This window comes from Chlorocebus sabaeus, chromosome 7, assembly GCF_047675955.1.
Source record: "Chlorocebus sabaeus isolate Y175 chromosome 7, mChlSab1.0.hap1, whole genome shotgun sequence".
Taxonomy (NCBI): domain Eukaryota; kingdom Metazoa; phylum Chordata; class Mammalia; order Primates; family Cercopithecidae; genus Chlorocebus; species Chlorocebus sabaeus.
In genome coordinates, this window is record NC_132910.1 from 73438692 (window position 1) to 73457905 (window position 19214).

At 35.8% G+C, this 19214-nt stretch overlaps 1 protein-coding gene across 3 annotated transcripts in view; it reads left to right on the forward strand.

Annotated features, from left to right (window-relative positions):
* ADAD1 (adenosine deaminase domain containing 1) overlaps positions 1–19214 on the forward strand; it is a 50921-nt gene that overhangs the window by 24008 nt on the left and 7699 nt on the right. For 2 of the 3 annotated variants that reach the window (XM_007999726.3, XM_007999723.3), the window contains 5 exons: positions 5073–5196; positions 8370–8540; positions 9722–9951; positions 12507–12744; positions 18048–18177. In XM_007999726.3, the coding sequence (XP_007997917.1) occupies positions 5073–5196; positions 8370–8540; positions 9722–9951; positions 12507–12744; positions 18048–18177 (893 nt within the window). The remainder of the gene's footprint in view (positions 1–5072; positions 5197–8369; positions 8541–9721; positions 9952–12506; positions 12745–18047; positions 18178–19214) is intronic. The other variant, XM_037991580.2, reaches the window with a different exon arrangement.

Genomic DNA, 19214 nt, shown 5'->3' on the forward strand with positions numbered 1-19214 from the left:
TTCTCTAAGTGTGTCTTTTCCAGAAGTTGTGATTTTATTTTCGTTATAATAGCTTTTTGTCTGGAGACTTTTTCATCCATACCCTATATATATATTTAATTTCTTTAAGTTGGTTTTCACATTTTTCTGGCACCTCTTTGAGGAGCTTAATAATCAAGCTTCTGAATTCTTTATCTGGCAGTTCAGTGATTTATTCTTGGTTTGGATGCATTGCTGGAGAGCTAATGTGATCTTTTGGGGATGTTATAGAATCTTGTTTTATCATATTACCAGATTTACTTTTCTGATTCCTTCTCATTTGGGGAGACTGTTTCAGTGGAAATATCTGGAACTCAAGGCCTGCTCTTCACATTCTTTTTTTCCATTGGGTGAGCCCTTAATGTAGTGCTCTTCCGTTCCCCTAAGGATGAGTCTTCCTGAGAACCAGACTGCAGTGATTGTTATTACCCTTCTGGGTGTAGCCATCCAGCCGGGTTATCAGGCTCCGGACTGGTACTGGAGAATGTCTGCAAAGAGTCCTGTGATGTGATCCATCTTCAGATCTCCCAGCCATGAATACCAGAACCTGCTCTAATGGAGGTGGCAGGGTAGTGAAGTGGACTCTGTGGGAATCCTTGGTTATAGTTTTGTTTAGTGTGCTGGTTTTCTCAAATGCTGGCTATGCTAGCAGTGAAGTTGTCACATGGACAGACTCAGGACCTCTGATTAGCCAGCACATTGCAGGAGGTGAAATTAGCTGTTGTTTTCTCCTTCTTTGGAGCAGGATGGTTCTGTTATGAGTTGCTGTAATGACTTGAGTTGGTTGGCCTCCAGCCAGGAGGTGGCACTTTCAAGGGAGCACCAGCTGTCATCAGAGAACGGGGGGATATAAGCTTGTCCTACCTTAGCCAGGATAAGTATTCAGGTTTCTCTGGCAATTGATGGGGCTGTAGAGCTCCCAAGAATGCCTTTTGTCTTTGGCTACCAGGGCAGGTAGAGAAAAACCATCAGGTAGGAGCAGGGTTAGGCAGGTCTGAGCTCAGACTCTCCTTGTGCTGTGGCCACTGTGGGAGATGGCAGGATGGTTCTCAGGCCAATGGAGTTATGTTTTAGGGGGATTATGGCTGCCTCTACTGTGTCATACATGTCACCAGGGTAGTTGGGGAAAGCCAACAGTGACAGGCCTCACCCAGCCCCCACACAGCCAACAAGGCCAGTCTCACTCCTGCAGTGTCCCACCAACAGAGCTCAGTTTATATTCAGGCAGCAGCAGGCAGGGCTGAGATCTAGCCCGAGGCTATAATCCTCCCCACTGAGAAAGCAAGCAGGGCTTTCAGGCCTGCAGCCTGTCATAGGGTGTGGCTTCTGCACTCTTATCTGCACTTCCCATTCGCCCACATGGATTTTGCTCAGGAAAATTTGCACTCAGTCAAAATTATTACAAACTTCAGCTAGAAGCTTCCTTTAACCTGTGGCCCCTTCCGAGTCCCACTGGCTGCCTTATCCAAGGACCCCTATGAGATAAAGCCAGGGATGGCTTCAATGGGCTGGGGACTGGGATCTCCTACAGGGCTCTTCGTGCTGTTTGTCTTCTATTTTGCTTGGCTCCCTAAATTTATTTCATCTCTAGGTAAAGTTAAATCCTTCACCTGTGATCTGGATTTTTATGTTCCCCAATGTGTGTTCAGAGGTAGACTTTTCCCCACCTCACACTTTGGGAACTCACAGTTTTTCAGCTGTCTCACAGAGTTTGCAATGGCAAGCTACTTCTTTCAAAGGGTCTGTGAATTCCTTTGGTTTTCCTGATATGTTCCTGCAGTGGTTCTTGGAGCAAAAGTTCATGATGTGAGTCTCCACACACTATTCCGTTCGTCCAAGTGGAAGCTGCATGTTAGTCCTGTGTCCTATCTGCCATTTTCCCCCATCAAAAATCACCTTATTATTTTTAATTGGGTCTATAAGAAGGTATCAAATCTAAATGTCCTTCCCTCCCCTGCCACCAAATCTATATACTTTCCTGCACTTGTATGCATCTTCTCTACTGTGACAGTAGAGGAAGCATCACCACTCCTATAGGCTAATTCTTCTACTTGAATTCTGATTCCATTCCTTCTCACATCTTGATAAATTCCTTCTTTTGGTTAACTCTTCTTTTACTGGCAATAACAAACTTGAGTATCGCCCTGAAGCATTGCAAGTTGAGTTACAGAGCTGAGAAAGAAGCTGAGTTATTTGCTACATTTTTACCCTTTACAACTCAGAGCTTATATCACCATTCTTACTTATACTGACATTATATAATTCTATTTAAGGGAAGGTTTACAGACCTGGTTATTGAGTCAGATTCAGCATTCATAGCGTGACATCCCTATCCTAGGAATGAAAGTAGAGTCTGTGCCCAGGTGTCCCTGAATAATATATCTTTGCTTTCATCTCTTCAGTATTCTGGAAAGCCTGGCTTCCCAAATTTCCATCCTAAAAATAAAACAAACCCTCCTTTAAACCCATGACACCTTTCTACTTAATCCAGTCATTATTTATTTGACTTTGTAGCCAGACTTCATCAAGAAGCTCCTGACAGCCACTGTGTCTACTTTTTGCCTCAACTTAGTTTTTTCTTTTTCTCCACTACTTCTTGGAAATTAGCCTTGCCAAGGTACCCACTGCCTACATGTTGCACAATCCAGTGGATTTTGTTACCTATTCACTTGACTTTCCAGAAACATGTAACACCATTTACCACTCTTTGTTTTTTCTACCACAATACCCTCCTGGTCTACCTGCTCTCCACCCTGCCACCCACAATATTGACAATAAATTTCAAATATACAATGCATTACTATTAACTGTAGTCTCCATGCTCTACATTAGATATCCAGAAGTTATTAGTTTTACAACTCCACGTTTGTACCCTTTGATCAGTGTCTCTCCATTTCCCCTTCTTTCTAACCACTAGTAACCACTGTTCTCCTCTGTTTTTATGAGTTCAACCTTTTTAGATTCCACATATGAATGAGATTATGCAGTGTTTTGTCTTTCTGTGTCTGGCTTACTTCACTAAACATAATGTCTTCCAGATTCATTCATATTGTTGAAAATGGCAGAATTTTCTTCTTTTTGGGGGGGCTGAAAAACATTCTATTATATATATGTCATAGTTTCTTTATCTGTTCCTTTATTGAGACATTTAGGTTATTTCTGTATCTTGGCTGTGTGAATAATGCTACAGTGAACATGGGTGTGTAGATACCTCTTCAGATCTTAATTTCACTTCCTTTGGATATATACACAGAAGTGGGGTTGCTGGATTATATGGCAAGTTTTATTTTTATTTTGTTGAGGAATCTCCATAGTTTTCCACAATGCCTATAAAAATTTACATTTCTGCCAACAACGTATAAGGGTTTTTATCTACATCCTCATGAAAACTTACATTTTGACTTTTTTATAATAGACCTCCTAACGGGTGAGAATATCTCATTGTGATTTTGACTTGTACTTCTCTGGTGATTAGTAATGTTGAGCACCTTTTCATATACCTCTTTGTATGTCTTCTGTCAAAGAAAATGTCTGTTCAGGTTCTGTTCCCATTTTTAAATCAAGTGACTTTGCTTTTTAGTATTGAGTTGTAGGAGTTATATATATACTTTGGCTATTAACCCCTTATTGGAGATATGCTTTGCAAATATTTTCTTCTGATCCATAAGTTGTCTTTTTATTTTGTCAATTATTTTGTTTGCTTTGCAGGAAGGAAATGTAATCCAGGTTGGTTTTTACTTCAGTAGCTTCCCCATAGCTCTTTGGTAAAAATCCATAAACTTCTCAGCATAGTGTACTATATAACACCTCTTTCTCCAACCTCATCTTACACCATTCCCTTCACCCTACTTATTAGATTAGCTATAGTTCTCTCTTTGCCCAGGAGAGAAATAGTCTTCTGTCTTTGCCCAGGGTGGTGTGCATGTGTTATTTCTTTTAACTAGAATACCCTTTGTCTCGCTGGTGCTGAAGCTTAAATTTCAGCTCGTTAGGGAAGAATTCTGCAACTAGTTTGCATAAGATAAGCTTTTCTCTCGTTATCTTCACATAAGCCTCATAATTGTTTCCCTCAAAGCACTTACCACACTTTGGGGTTTGTTTAGTGTTTTTTCTGTCTCTTCTGCTGTAAGCCTAATGAAGGTATGTCTTGCTCAACATTTTATTCCTAACATCTACTTTAGTGCCCGGTACTTGGTAACACCTCAGCAATTGTTGCTGAATTATTAGGTTGGTGCCAAAAAAAAAAAGAACTGCAATTACTTTTGCACCAGCCTAATAGTAAAAATCCATTAGGTAGTTGTGAATGTAGAATTGAACTTTGTTTGAAAAACGAAAACTCAAGATTTTCTGAAGTAAGAGAAAGAATGAGGAGGATATTCAAAGGGGAATATGGGGGAAAAAGGAGTGATCTAGTCACTGGGCAATGGAAAGGCCTAATTAGAATGTGAGAGGAAAAAAGACTGCCAATTTGAATTGTGTATTTTTGGAGCATAGAATTTCCAGAAGATTTCAAGCAGGGCACAGCAAAATGTGAATGGAACAAAGCTACTGGAAAAAAGCATAGGGTTTTTTTTTGTTTGTTTGTTTTTAAGAAAGCAGCTTCAGTAGAACAAAGAAACTAATTTGTTTTATAGGGTTTGAGTGGATTAAGAAAAATTAGAGGCATTAAATATAGATAAATTAGAGGCATTAAATACAGATAATTTAAGACAGAAGCAGAATGGCAAATGAAGTGTCTTAGAAGATCAAATACATCTAGATATAGAAGGGATAGAAAGCCATATTTGAAAGCCAAGGACATTTGGTAATTCTGTTGATTGTGGTAAAAGTTTAGATGAAGTATTATAAAACATCTACCTTTTTCACTGAGATACTACTTTTAAATTTTGCTTCTTAGAAGACTCTAAGACTCTTATTTTAAATTGTGGAATTATTTTTTCATCTTTTCAGTTAATATAGTCTACTAAATTAAAAATGGTGAGATAGAGGTAAGAGTTGAACGTAGAGAAGAGAGAGGTTAAATTAACCTTCTACTGTCTACCTTTTTCTTTCAGCTGGACAGCATGAGGTTGTAGCTATAGGCACAGGTGAATATAATTACAGCCAGGACATTAAGCCAAATGGAAGAGTATTGCATGACACTCATGCTGTTGTTACAGCAAGAAGGTCTCTTCTTAGGTAAGATAATACATGTATTAATGTTATTAAATATGAATGCCCTCAGCCCAAAGTAACTTAATATAAATGCCTTCATTTACAAATGGAATTTTATTGATCATAGAGCCAAGGATGTCATATATTCTTATCTAAGTCATCAGAATAATTCCATGTCATCTTTGGAACATTTATCATAGTAACTCCAATGTCTACCCTGTGGATTTTAGTGGCTTCTATTATTAAGACCTGAACTCAGTTTTTGTTGTTTTGTTTTGTTTTGAAATGGAGTTTTGCTTTTGTTGCCCAGGCTGAAGTGCAGTGGCACAGTCTCTGCTTACTGCAATCTCTGGCTCCCAGGTCCAAGCTATTCTACTGTCTCAACTTCCCAAGTAGCTGGGATCACAGGCATGCACCAACATGCCTGGCTAGTTTTTTGTATTTTAATAGAGACAGAGTTTCACCAGGTTGGTCAGGCTGGTCTCAAACTCATGATCTCAGGTGACCACCTGCCTTGGCCTCCCGAAGTACTGGGATTACAGGCGTGAGCCACCGCACCTGGCCAAACTCAGTTTTAAGAATCCTACAGTCAGCTAGGCACAGTAGCTCTCACCTGTAATGCCAACACTTTGGGAAGCTAAGGTGGGAGGATTGCTGGAGTACAGGAGTTCGAGACCAGCCTGGGTAACATTGTGGGACCTAGTCTCTACAAAAGTAAAATTAGCCAGGTATGGTGGCACGCAACTGTAGTCCCAGCTACTTTGGAGGATGAGGTGGGAGGATTGCTTAAGCCTAGAAGATCGAGGTTGCAGTGAGTCAAGACTGCTCCACTGCACTCCAGCATGGGCAATAGACTACCACCTTGTCTCAAAAAAAAAAAAAAAAAAAAAAATCCTACAATTTATTTTTTTGAAAGATAAAAATAACACTTTTTTATGACTAAAGTTACTGAAAAGTATAGCTTTTGATCCACACTCAGTAGGTTTGGTCTTATTTCACCCCTGAATAGCCATACTTATCCAAGGACAGCACCAGAAACCAACAGGTTTTCATTCATGAGGATTATGCAAAGTTTACCATAAAGCAGAGTATAGATAAGAGATTCTTGAGGCTGGCATATCTTGAAGAGAGAGAGAGAAAAGGGCTTAGGTGAGCATGCCTACTTTCTTTTTCCAGACTCAGTCACTCTGTTCTTTACAAGAGGAATGAATAGCAAGTGGGAAAGAAAGGAATTTGCAAGTCACTTCATATGAAAACATATAAAATGGGAAATGAGTGCTATTTCTCATAATATCCACCAGCTTTTGGTTATTTTTTGTTTTTAATTCCTGTTTATTCCTACTAAATTAGGAATTCTTTTTTAAACTTTATAATTTCTTATTTTTAATTTTTGTGGGTATATAGTGTCTATGTTTATAGTGTGTGTAAGCTATTTTGATACAGTGCACAATAATCACTTTAGGGTAAATGGAGTATGTATCAACTCAAGCATTTGTCTTGTGTTACAAAGATTTCAATTATACTCGTTTAGTTATTTTAAAATGTACAATTATTGACTATTGTCATCCTGTTGTGCCATGAAATACTAGATCTTCTTCATTTTAGTTCTTTAAACCATTAAAATGACTTTTTATTTAACTTATGGATGTTTTGGGCATTTTTTGTGGTGTTTGTTTGTTTCTTTGTTTTTGAGACGGAGTCTCGCACTGTTGCCCAGGCTGGAGTGCAGTGGCGCTATCTCCACTTACAGCAACCTCTGCCTCCCAGGTTCAAGCAATTCTCCTGCCTCAGCCTCCCGAGTAGCTGGAATTACAGGCACCTGCCACCACGCCCGGCTATTTTTTGTATTTTTAGTAGAGACGGGGTTTCACTGTGTTGACCAGGCTGGTCTTGATCCACCCCCCTCGGCCTCCCAAAATGCTGGGATTACAGGGGTGAGCCACTGCACCCAGCCTCTTATGGATGTGTTCAAAGACACTCAAGTGAGAACAGGATAGCAAATTCTCATTCACCTTCAACAGTTATTAGCACTCTGCTGTCCTTGTTAAATCTCTGCATTCTCACTTTTTGTGTTGGTGTTTTCTTCAGTAGAGTATTTTAAAATAAATTTAGATACGTGTACCTGAAAAAATATAAATTTGTATCTCTAGTAATGAGGAATCCTATAATCCTAAAAGTTATTCAGCAAGACTATGAGGGTAATGCATCTCATTGCCCTCCACCCCCTGTCAGTGCTTATGGAATTATTTGACCGCTTTAAAAGCTACCTCTTTTGTGTTACTTATTCCTGTGCTTGGCATTTTTACATACTGTTGCTTAATTTTTACTGTATATTTTTGATGATGGGATTCAAGGGAGTATATCTTAAAGTCATGGTTTATTAAATAAGCAAAATAGTATTTGTCCTTGATTTGATTAGTTGTAGTCTTTCAGGAGATCTGCTTCCCTGTTTAAAAAAAAAATTTTGAATTTTAAAATTTTTGATTATTGTGAATATATAATAGTTGTGCATATTTATAAGGTAAATGTGATATTTTGATACAACCGTTAAATGTGTAATGATCAAGTCAGGGTAATTGGGATATCCCTCTCCTCAATCATTTTTCATTTCTTTGTGTTTGGAGCATTCCAGTTCCACTCATTTAGTTATTTTGAAACATACAATAAATTATCGGTAACTATATCTGCTTCATTTCTTACTACAACTTATGGTGTTCATTGTATTGTTCCTATGCTCTTGTATTTTTTCTTTAAAACTATTAAGGAGCAGGGACCACAGTTTTTGTCATTTTTGTAGTAATTTGTTTGGGTAGGGAAGGGGAAATAGAAGTAAGGCAAAAAGTTGGCACTTCATCTGGGAGACTGGGAGCAGAACTGAGGAAGAAGGGAGGAATCAGTAGAGAAATGAGTCTTTTGCAGAAGATGATAGTTGGAAGACTCTAATGTGAAACAGAAGTGGAGTAGTCAAGAAAGAATGGTGTTTTAGGTTAGGTTACAGGGCAGACTGGGCTCCAGTTAAGAACTTTCAAGAACCTTAATTTTTCATTAAATAAAGCTAAGATTAATTTAGGAGTTCTTACCTGTGTCAAAACTTTTGACACGCAGGACATTGCTTGTGACACATATGGACACGATGCTCATTGAGATACATCTTTTATAAAATTTATTACTTGACAAAATTATAACATTTATTTTAGGTACTTTTATAGACAACTTCTGCTCTTCTACAGCAAAAATCCTGCTATGATGGAAAAATCAATATTTTGTACAGAACCAACTTCTAATCTACTCACTCTTAAGCAGAATATCAACATTTGCCTTTACATGAACCAGTTGCCTAAAGGATCAGCCCAGATTAAGTCACAGTTGTAAGTATTATAGAAGTTGTTTTTAAAAGCAAGTAGGATGGCCATGCCACACATTCTGACTTTCTACAGCAAATAGAACATGTAAATTCTAATTACCCATATTTTCTCTTCAGCTTTGAGTTGTTATTTGTGGCCTGCAGGAGACCCCAAATCCTTTTCCCCTCAATCTAATCTATTACTTCTACAGGTTGAGCTTCCCGAATCCAAAAGTCTGAGATTCAAAATGCTCCAAAATCGGAAACTTTTTGAGCACTGACATAACGCTCAAAGGAAATTCTCATTGGAGCATTTCATATTTCAGATTTTTGGATTTCTGTTCAACTGGTATGTATAAAGCAAATATTCCAGTGTGAAGAAACCAAAATCTGAAACACTTCTAGTTCCAAGCATTTTAGATAAGCAACACTCAACCTGTACCTAAAAGTTGCATGTACTTCACCACTTTTTTTGCTATGCTAGTAAAAAAAAATCTTCTGCTCCTTTCTACTTTGAAGACCTCATAAACTTTAGGAAGTGTGGATTTATGCACTACTCACATACAAATACGAGAGTTAAGAAAAACTTTATCCTATGGCCAAAATATTATTGCTTTGATGAATGAATATCAGGTAGCATAACATTTAAACAGTACAAACAAGAACAAAGAAGACGGTAAAAGTCACCTTAAGTCTGACCATCTAATGGTAAGTAACCCTGGGTAATATTTTTTAAAATATCCCTCTAGTAACACCTTTAAAAATGAGGTCAGGGTTCTCTAGAAAGAAACTTAAAGAAAAATAATTTTGCATTTTTAATGAAGATGACAAAGAAAAATAGTTTTCCTTTTTTTCATTCTTTCATTTTGTAGTTTTAAAAAAATTTCGTACAGAGGAAGGAACGAATTCACAAACTATGATAGGGATAAAAATTAGTGTTTCTTTGAATTTTAAGGGACATAAAATGGTAATAATATGAAAAATATCTCTATTGGAGGCTCTAAATGTGGTTCATTTCTGTTTTATATTACTATTGTGGAATGAAGGCACTCCATTCCTGCCTTGCTTTCTTGCATCTGTTTCTGTTACTGGAATTAAATGTACCCTGGGAAGTTAAACATGTTAGAGAACAGTTCTTAGGTACAGGTAGATTTTGTTCTGTCACCTTTGTTTTTTAAAGGAAGAAACTTTCTTTTCTTTCTCTAGACGTCTTACTCCACATTCTATATCTGCATTTGAAGCCAATGAAGAACTCTGTCTCCACGTGGCTGTTGAAGGCAAAATTTATCTGACTGTTTACTGTCCTAAAGACGGTGTTAATAGAATAAGCAGTATGTCCTCAAGTGACAAATTGACCAGATGGGAAGTGCTTGGTGTACAGGGAGCATTGCTGAGTCATTTTATACAGCCAGTTTACATCAGCAGTATACTAGTTGGTGAGTGAGATTTCATAACCTCCTGGGCCTCTTGCTCACTAAGCAAATCCTCTGTACTTATCAGTATAAAATTAGTTTTTGCATATATGAAACTTTAAGGTCAAAACACATATCTGCTGTTTTGTAGAGCTGTTGGTTTCATGATAAATTATCAGGGAGAATGAATGAATCCCAAAGGTAGGAGGCAGAGATTGTGGGATAAAGATACCGTTTAAGTTGTAGTGACCATCCAGCTGGATAAGGAAATTCCAGAGAGAGCTCCTTCTGGTGCTTTGGGAAAGATCAGTGACACAGGGAGATGAGGGAAAGATCAGAGAAAAACCTTGGCTGTGAAGCTTATTTCTGAGGCCTTTCAATTTTCGAAGCACTCAGCATGCTGAAGTTTCATATTTTGAGGAGTTTTCTGTACCCCAACATTATTTTAAAGCGTTATTTTACTTTTCAAAAAGTTTGCAGAAACAAATTTTATGCTGTGGATATTCTGTAGATACTCATTTTGTCATTTTATGGTGGTGGAATTTTTAAATTTAAAACATGGGATCTAGGCTTGCATTAAAAGGGCATTTACTATATTTAAATAGAAAATTATCCAGAGTAATCTGGAAAAAATTCTTTCTTGACTATTAAAAAATAGCTAGATTTGTATTCATTCTCAAGCTTTTTACAATGTATCTTGCAAATTTGGTAACCCCTATTACAATAAATTTTTCTGCCTAAGTACTTCAAAAATGTTTGTCCAGAAGTTATTTCCATCCAGAGGTCCTTTCCATGTACTAATTTGATTTGTATAATTGAAGTGTAGAGAATCCTTCCTAGTGAAGAAATCCATTTTAAATACAGTTTGTGGACTTTTAAGAAGCAGCTGATAACCTTAGGGAATTTCTTATTCAGTCCTTTCCTTTTTTCTTTTCTTTTTCCGATCACATTCACAATGTTAATAAAATACTTGCCTAAAGTCTGTCAGTTTGCTTAGTGGTAGAGCCTGAATTCCACCCCAGTTTTCATAACTTTTCATGCTGCTGCTTTTGATAGATTTTGTGTATATATATATATATATATATGAATTATTGTCAGGTCAGGTCTTCTATAGTGTTTGATTAGATTTAACCTTTGACTTTAACCTTGGAGTTTCATGTTATTTCAGATCCTTTTGAATGAATCAAATCAAAATTTTTCAATTATATTGCATACTTTTAGAGATTTATTTTCTAGGAACAAGATTGAGCCTCAAGATATATTAAAATCATACCTCAGATATAGTAAATTATTAGTGCACACATATATGAAGGGAAAAGTAAAATTTATAGTAAAATATTTGTAAACTTTTTTTCTATTATATTAGGTTTTATACTTCCCATTAAAGCATCTAGGTAAACAATTTGATGTTTAAAGCATTTCATGAGGAGTTTGACTTACAGGGTTTTTTTTTTTCTTCCTTTTTCCAAATGTCTTTTTTTTTTTTTTTTTTTTTTTTTGGTACGTCACTGTCATTATTTCATTGCAGAGTGTGATAAATACATTAGGCTTTTAAAAAATCCTTATTATCCTGTTCATTGTAGATATATTAAATATTCCTCACACCTTATATTTTCCAACTTTTATTCTGTGCCCAAGTATATTTTCTATTTGATTAGTTTTCTTTTGTCACTCTTCATTTGATCATTTGTCACTCTTGATAAACACTTAAGGAAGTGTTTAGAAAAAGGATGCCAAAAGCAGTACGTGTCCTTTTTACATCATTTTCTAGTGCCCAGATAGTCATAATGCAGCCCTAGTAACCACCTCAACAATTTTAATGATAAGGACACAAAACTTCATTTGTGAAATGTGTCCAGTGGTTTACAACGATTCTGTTGCAAGAACTTCTGACCTTCTGAGAAAGAGATATGCTTTAGAATAACTGTTTTTTAAATAAGAATGACTGCTTCCTAACTTCCGTTTTAAGTTTGATGCAGCTCACTTTTTTAGTGGTAACATTGCATCTTTTTGAGATTTCTCCTTCAATAATTATTATGACTGAGAATTCAAAGCTTTTGGTATTGGCACAATTTTAACCAGAAATGGTCATTCTTTAAAGTATTTTGTGTTGTGAAATTGAAGCATTGTGGTATTGGAGAAGTTAAAATTTGTGGCCCTTAGATGTTTGAAAATGACTCCCTTTCACCAATTGTTTCTCATCCAGATTTGTCAACTGCACTTGCAAGAAATCAGGATATAATGCAGTCGACAAATCTGGACGTACCAGATTTCTTTCTGAGTCAGTACAAAAGTACCAGTTTCTGAGCAGCTGTGGCTCTTTGCTAATGCTCCGTAGAAGGACTTTTCATTATTTTCTGTATCAGAGTCTTTTTTAAAATGGAAAATCTGTTATTACCTTGTTCTGGTTCTAGTTAAGAATATGGAGTAGATGCTAGGAGAATAGAACTAGGAAAGGGAAGGTTGAAAGATAAAGGATAGAGAAATGGGCTTTGGATGATTTCCAATCATTTCATTTATTTTTATTTTTGGAATGGTCTTTTAATATTGAACTTGAGTGTTTTCTTTTTGCTTTCTAGGTGATGGGAATTGCAGTGATACCAGAGGCTTAGAAATCGCTATAAAGCAACGTGTTGATGACACACTCACTTCAAAACTTCCAATGTTTTACTTAGTCAACAGACCTCATATTAGTTTAGTACCCTCTGCATATCCACTTCAGATGAACTTGGAATACAAATTTCTGAGTCTGAATTGGGCACAAGGAGATGTTTCTTTGGAGATTGTGGATGGCCTGAGTGGGAAGATCACTGAAAGGTTAAAATTACTAATTTCTTTAAACCATGTATTACTTAAGCAAAAGAAGACATTTATTGCAGTTTTTATTCTAACTCTTTTGGATACCATTTATCGAAGTCTGAACAATAATTATTATCATTAGTCGAGTGTGACTATGTTGCAGGTGTTGTACTAATTTTAAAAATTTTAATATTTTAATATTTTTTTTCTGATAAGAAGATAGACGTGGAGAAGTTATATAGCTTACTGAAATACATACTAAATGGCAGAGTCACCATTCAAACCCAAGGAATCTGGCTCCATAACCTATGTTTCTCCAACTGTAATTTAATACCTTTAGTATTAGAATCATGTAAATTTTTTAGAAATTCAGTTTCTTCTACTGAATCTGACTTTGAATATGGGGCTCAGGAATTATATTTTTTATATACTCTTCCAAATATTACTTAGGGACTCTTACATGTAAGAACTATGGTGCTGTGTTATACTGTCTTCTTATAATAACCCTGTAGGTTGAGTGATTTTATTTATTTATTTTTTACAGTTTCTGAGACACAAGCTAGGTTAAATATCTTGCCTAAGGTTACCCAAGTAGTTAATGACACAGCTTGGATTCTGACCCAGACATTTTATTTTCAAAGCCCTTGTTCTTAACTATGATGCTCTGTGCCTTCTAGACATTTCTTCATAATGTCTCTGTCATTGATTATTCAGTAAAACTCTTCTTTTAGTGTGAACATACATTTGTAATGAGGCAGTGAATAATGTTAAAAATTTAAATGCTTAAAATTGCTTTCTTTGTGAAGGACAAATTTAAATGAAGACCACATACAAATGTTTCTTAGCAGTCAAGAAGGCTCATACTTGTAATCCTAGCAATTTGGGAGGCTGAGGCAGGAGCATGGCTTGAAACCAAGAGTTCAAGACCAATCTGGGAAACATAGTGAGACACCCAGTCTTTTATATAAAAAATAAAAAGTATTAACCAGGAGTGGGAGTGCATACCTGGAGTTCCAGCTACTTAGGAGGCTGAGACAGGAGGATCACTTGAACCTAGGAGTTTGAGGCTGCAGTGAGCTATGACTACATCACTGCACTCCAGCCTGGGCAACAGAGCGAGACCCTATCCCAAAAAGGAAAAAGAAAAAAAGAAAAAAAAAAAACAGACGAACCCATAAACATTTCTTAGTAGGAACTCAGTTAAGCATAATACTGATGTTTTAACTAGGATGAATTACACTTTTATCAAATGACTTAGGCCAGCATAAACAAGTGCTTTACTATTAATAACAGACTCAACTAAACATACAGACAAACAGGTCTTCTATGAAAGACATTAAAAAATTACTTACTGAAAACATAAAATAATGGCATAACAAAGATGAAACTGTGTAAAATGAGTTTAACATTTTTTACGGCCAAATACTTGCCAAGTAATTACAAATGAAAAGAAAGCAGAGGCCGGGTGGAGTGGCTCACGCCTATAACCCCAAGACTTTGGGAGGCCAAGGCGGGCAGATCACCTGAGGTCAGGAGTTTGAGACCAGCCTGACCAATGTGGCAAAACTCCATCTCTACTAAAAATACAAAAGATTAGCTGGGCATGGTGGCAGGTGCCTGTAATCCCAGCTATTTGGGAGGCTGAGACAGGGAGAATCACTTGAAACCAGGAGGCAGAGGTTTCAGTGAGCTGAGATAGCACCATTGCACTCCAGCCTGAGCAACAAAGCGAGACTCCATCTTAAAAAAAAAAAAAAAGCCAGAATGTGTAGTCTAAATATTAGACAAGGTATAATTCAGTCTGAAAGCATTGCAGTAAGACCAAAAAAAAAAAAAAAAAAAAAAACCTTAGCAATATAAACAGTATAATTCATACGGAGGACAGAAGAATGTTTAGCAGAAAGTGACATAGCCACATTCACAAAGCAGAAATTATAGAAGACGAGGAAAGGAAACATAGAAACACACTACTAGTAGAGACAACAATTCACCTCTTTCAGTTCATGGTAGATCAGGTGGACAAAACAGTAAACAAGGATATAGCCATTTTAAATAACAGTAAGGTAGATTTCATTACTTTAAACTCTGCATCTTAAAAATATAAAATGTACCTAGTCCTCAAGAAACTATAGAGCACTAACAAAAAGCTGTGTGTTAAACCACAAAGAAAATAATAAATTCCAAAAAGTAGAAGCAATGTAGACATATTCTCTGATTATGATGAGATAAAACTGTGAGTAACAAACTCGGAATACTAGGAACTGCTTTTACTGGAAAAATTCTGACTCCTAGCTCAAAGGGGAAGTATAAACTGAGATTGCAGAATATTTAGAAAATAGGGATATTGAAAATATTACACATCAGAATTTGTAGGTTATACAGTTTAAACAAAGCTGAATAGAAAAGTCAGAGCCTTAAATGCATATAACAATAAATGATAGAAATAATTTAGAAATATAAAGAAAAGAGCTTTAAAAAAACAGAAAAAGGCAAAATTACTTATAAAAAGCTGATAAGAAAAATCATCAATCTCATATAAAAACAAGAGGATCATAAGCTATTTTAGGTAACCACACAAATATATTTTAAAACCTGAATGAAATGGGTAAATTTCTAGGAAAACATTACTTGCAAAACTTATATATAGAAGGAGGAAAAATATAAATGTTATTTTCATGAGAAAGTTACCAAGAAGGCACCTTAACTGTTCCTCAAAGTACCATTCTGAGGTAGTTCAGAGGGTTTTTTTCTAAACCTTTAAAAAGCAGATAATTCCAGTGCTATCCAAAAAGATGGAAAGCATCCAAATACTTTTATGAAACAAGTATATGATTGATACTTAAATCTGATTTTTTAAAATTGCTTATCAAAGCCACAATGAGATACTGTCTCACACCAATCAGAATGGCTATTATCAAAAAGTCAAAAAACAGATGCTGGTGAGGTTGTGGAGACAAAGGAACACATATACACTGTTGGTGGAAGTGTAAATTAGTTCAACTGTTGTGGAAAACAGTGTGGCAATTCCTCAGAGATCTAAGGATGGAAATACCATTTGACCTAGCAATCCCATTACTGGGTATATACCCAAAGGAATATAAATCATTCTGTTATAAAGACACATGCATGCGTATGCTCATTGCAGCACTATTCACAGTAGCAAAGACATGGAATAATTCCAAATGTCCATCAATGATAGACTGGATAAAGAAAATGTGGTACATATACATCATGGAATACTATGCAAACATAAAAAAAGAATGAGATAATGTCCTCTGCGGGGCCATGGATGGAGCTGGAGGCCACTATCCTTAGCAAACGAACACAGGAACAGAATACCAAATCCCACGTGTTCTATTATAAGTAGGAGCTAGATGAGAACACATGGACACATAGAGGGGAACAACACACACTGAGGCCTTTCAGATGGTGGAGAGTGGGAGGAGGGAGATGGTCAGGAAAAATAACTAATGCGTACTAGGCTTAATATCTGGGTGATGAAATAGACTGTACAACAAACCCCTATGACACACATGTATCTATATAAAAAAACCTGCACATGTACCCCTGAACTTAAAAGTTTACAAAAAAAAATTGCTGCTCCTCCTCTCCACCACACAAAATTACAGACCAAACTCATTTATATCCAAGGAAAACTGCTATATAAAAGATCAGGGAGCAGAATTTAGCAGCACATTGCAATAATATATTTTATACAGTAACACCAATTGGCATTTTTTCTAGGAATTCAAAGATAGTAACATAATAGAAATAACACTAGACTAGAAACTCTTATTAATATGTTATATTAATTAATCTAGGGAAAATACCAGATGTTTATCTCTGTAAATTCTAAGAAAGTATATAAATAATTTAGCTCTTCAACTATTCTAGATGAAGATATTTCAATAAAAAGGAATAGCTAGGTAGTGTCTTTTTACAGGATAAAGTATATCTTTATTAGTCCAAAAATATTATCATGATTGATAAAATGTCAGAAGCATTCCCACTAACATTCAGAGTAAGGCATTATTTACTGTTACTGCTGTTACTCAACATTTTGCTGGAGGCATTAATACATTTGGACAAGGGAAATGAGAGAGAGAAAATATTGGAAAGAAGGAGTTATGTAACAATTATCACTCTTTGAAGATGGTATTTATATCCAAAAATCAAGAAATTATCAAAACCACTGCAACAAAAGTATCATGGTGGGAAATTAATATGTAGAAATCAAATAGATTTTGTACACATGAGTGTATGTTAGCTGTTGCTATGTATAAACCACCTCAAAACTTAGTTGTTTAAAACAACTATTTATTATTACTACTTGGAAGTTCTTGAGTCAGCTGAATGGGTTTTCTGGATTTTCTTGGGCTCTCCCACACATCTGGGGTCAACTGTTGGTCAACTAAAGGTCAGGTGAGCTGATCTTACCCTGTGTTCACTTACCCTCTAATAGGCTAGTCCTAGCAGAGTCACATGGGAGAGGCAGCAGTGCCAAGAAAATAAGAACCAAGGCATCTCCAGGCCTAGCTTCAGAATTATCACACTATCTATTCTGTTTGCTAAAACAAATCACAAGACTAGTAAAATTCAAGGGAAGCGAAAATCAGCCATGGCTATTGATGTGAAGATCTGAAAAGTCACATTGCAAATAACTGGAAACTAGGAGGAATGAAGGATTTTGACTGTTTTTGTTATCTATCCTAAGAACAACTAATGAGAAGATACAATGAAGGGGAAAAGTTACAGTAGCAAAAAGATTCATGATCTGTGGACTCACTTTCATTAGAAACCCAAATTACACATCTACATGCACATAATATACACACACACGAAGGATTGTGAAATAGGTTATGTGTATATGTTACGCTTTTATTGAGCCAAAACTTCTTGCAGTGAAATACAAAATAGATTGTACGAGTTCATTAATTTTGGTATATTCATATACCTATGTACCCATCATTTTAGTCAAAATGCAGAAAGTATTTCGATGCCCACTTCCAGTCAATCCCTTATAGAACCACTGTTTAATCTGTATCATCATAGATTAATTTTGCTTCATACAATAGAAATGTTCCAAGGTCTATCTTCTGCATTAATTTTTGATGCAATACTAAATCATTTAAAACGTAATGTAAGAAATTTACTTCAGAAAGTAAATATTAAGAATGCCTCTTATGTAAAAAACAGTTCACTATGTATATTGCAAATAATCAAGAAATATTTTGTAGATACATGTTGATTTTAATCCGTACAATTGCCAACATAAATTACTGAAAAAGAAATTTAAAAAAATTTTATTTCTCTCTGCTTAGTTCCCCATTTAAAAGTGGTATGTCAATGGCAAGTCGGCTTTGTAAGGCTGCAATGTTAAGTCGGTTTAACCTGCTTGCCAAAGAAGCTAAAAAAGAATTACTTGAAGCTGGTACATATCATGCAGCCAAGGTAAGTCCTTAAAGGAATAAAGTTATCATAGGAATAAAATTTAAGACATTAATGTGGTCATTTTAAAATGAATCTCCTTAACAAAAGTTTATTGAATACTTCCTGAATATAAGATATTACCATGTAACGGTAAAACTGGTTTTTAAATGAACATGTCAGAAATTAGATATGTAAATAAGTATTGCCATTTAAAGTAGCCATTTTAGTATGGTATATACTTATTCTGACAGTGTAAGTTACATAGCACCCAAAACCTGCTATATCATACCAGAGAAACAAAATGTTAATAAAATTTATTCTGCATTTGGTATTAATTGTATTAACTATAGAATGTTAAGTATTCTAAAATAATACATTTTTAAGATATATGAATTTTTCTATTTTAAAGTTGTGAAAAAACTTTAATTTCAGCATCTGATTTGAACCTGATTTAGTAGGCAATGTACATAGCCTTTTTGTCTCTTCCAAAATATTTTTTACATAATGTAAGTTTAAGTCAAAAATTTGAAAAAGTTTTAAAAATACAGAAAAAAATATTATTGATACTTGTAATCCCACTTACTATTCGAAGTTAATACTCAGTCTTTTAATGTGAGCATGTTATTTCAGTTCCTTCTCATATATACGTATTTGTATATGTGTCTGTTTAAAAATAAGACCATATTGGATATGGTATGTTTTAATCTACTTTTTCTTTCTATGTGATAATGACATGAACATCTCTCTCTTTTTTTTTTTTTTTTTTTTTGATATGGAGTCTCACTCTGTTGTCCAGGCTAGAGTACAATGGCACGATCTTGGCTCACTGCAACCTCTGCCTCCCAGGTTCAAGCAATTCTCCCACCTCAGCCTCCTGAGTAGCTGAGATTACAGGTGCACACCACCATGCCGGGCTAATTTTTGTACTTTGAGTAGAGACGGGGTTTTGCCATGTTGGCCAGGCTGGTCTCGAACTCTTCACCTCAGGTGATCTGCCTGCCTCGGCCTCCCAAAGTTCTGGGATTACAGGCTTGAGCCGCCATGCCTGGCCAACATGA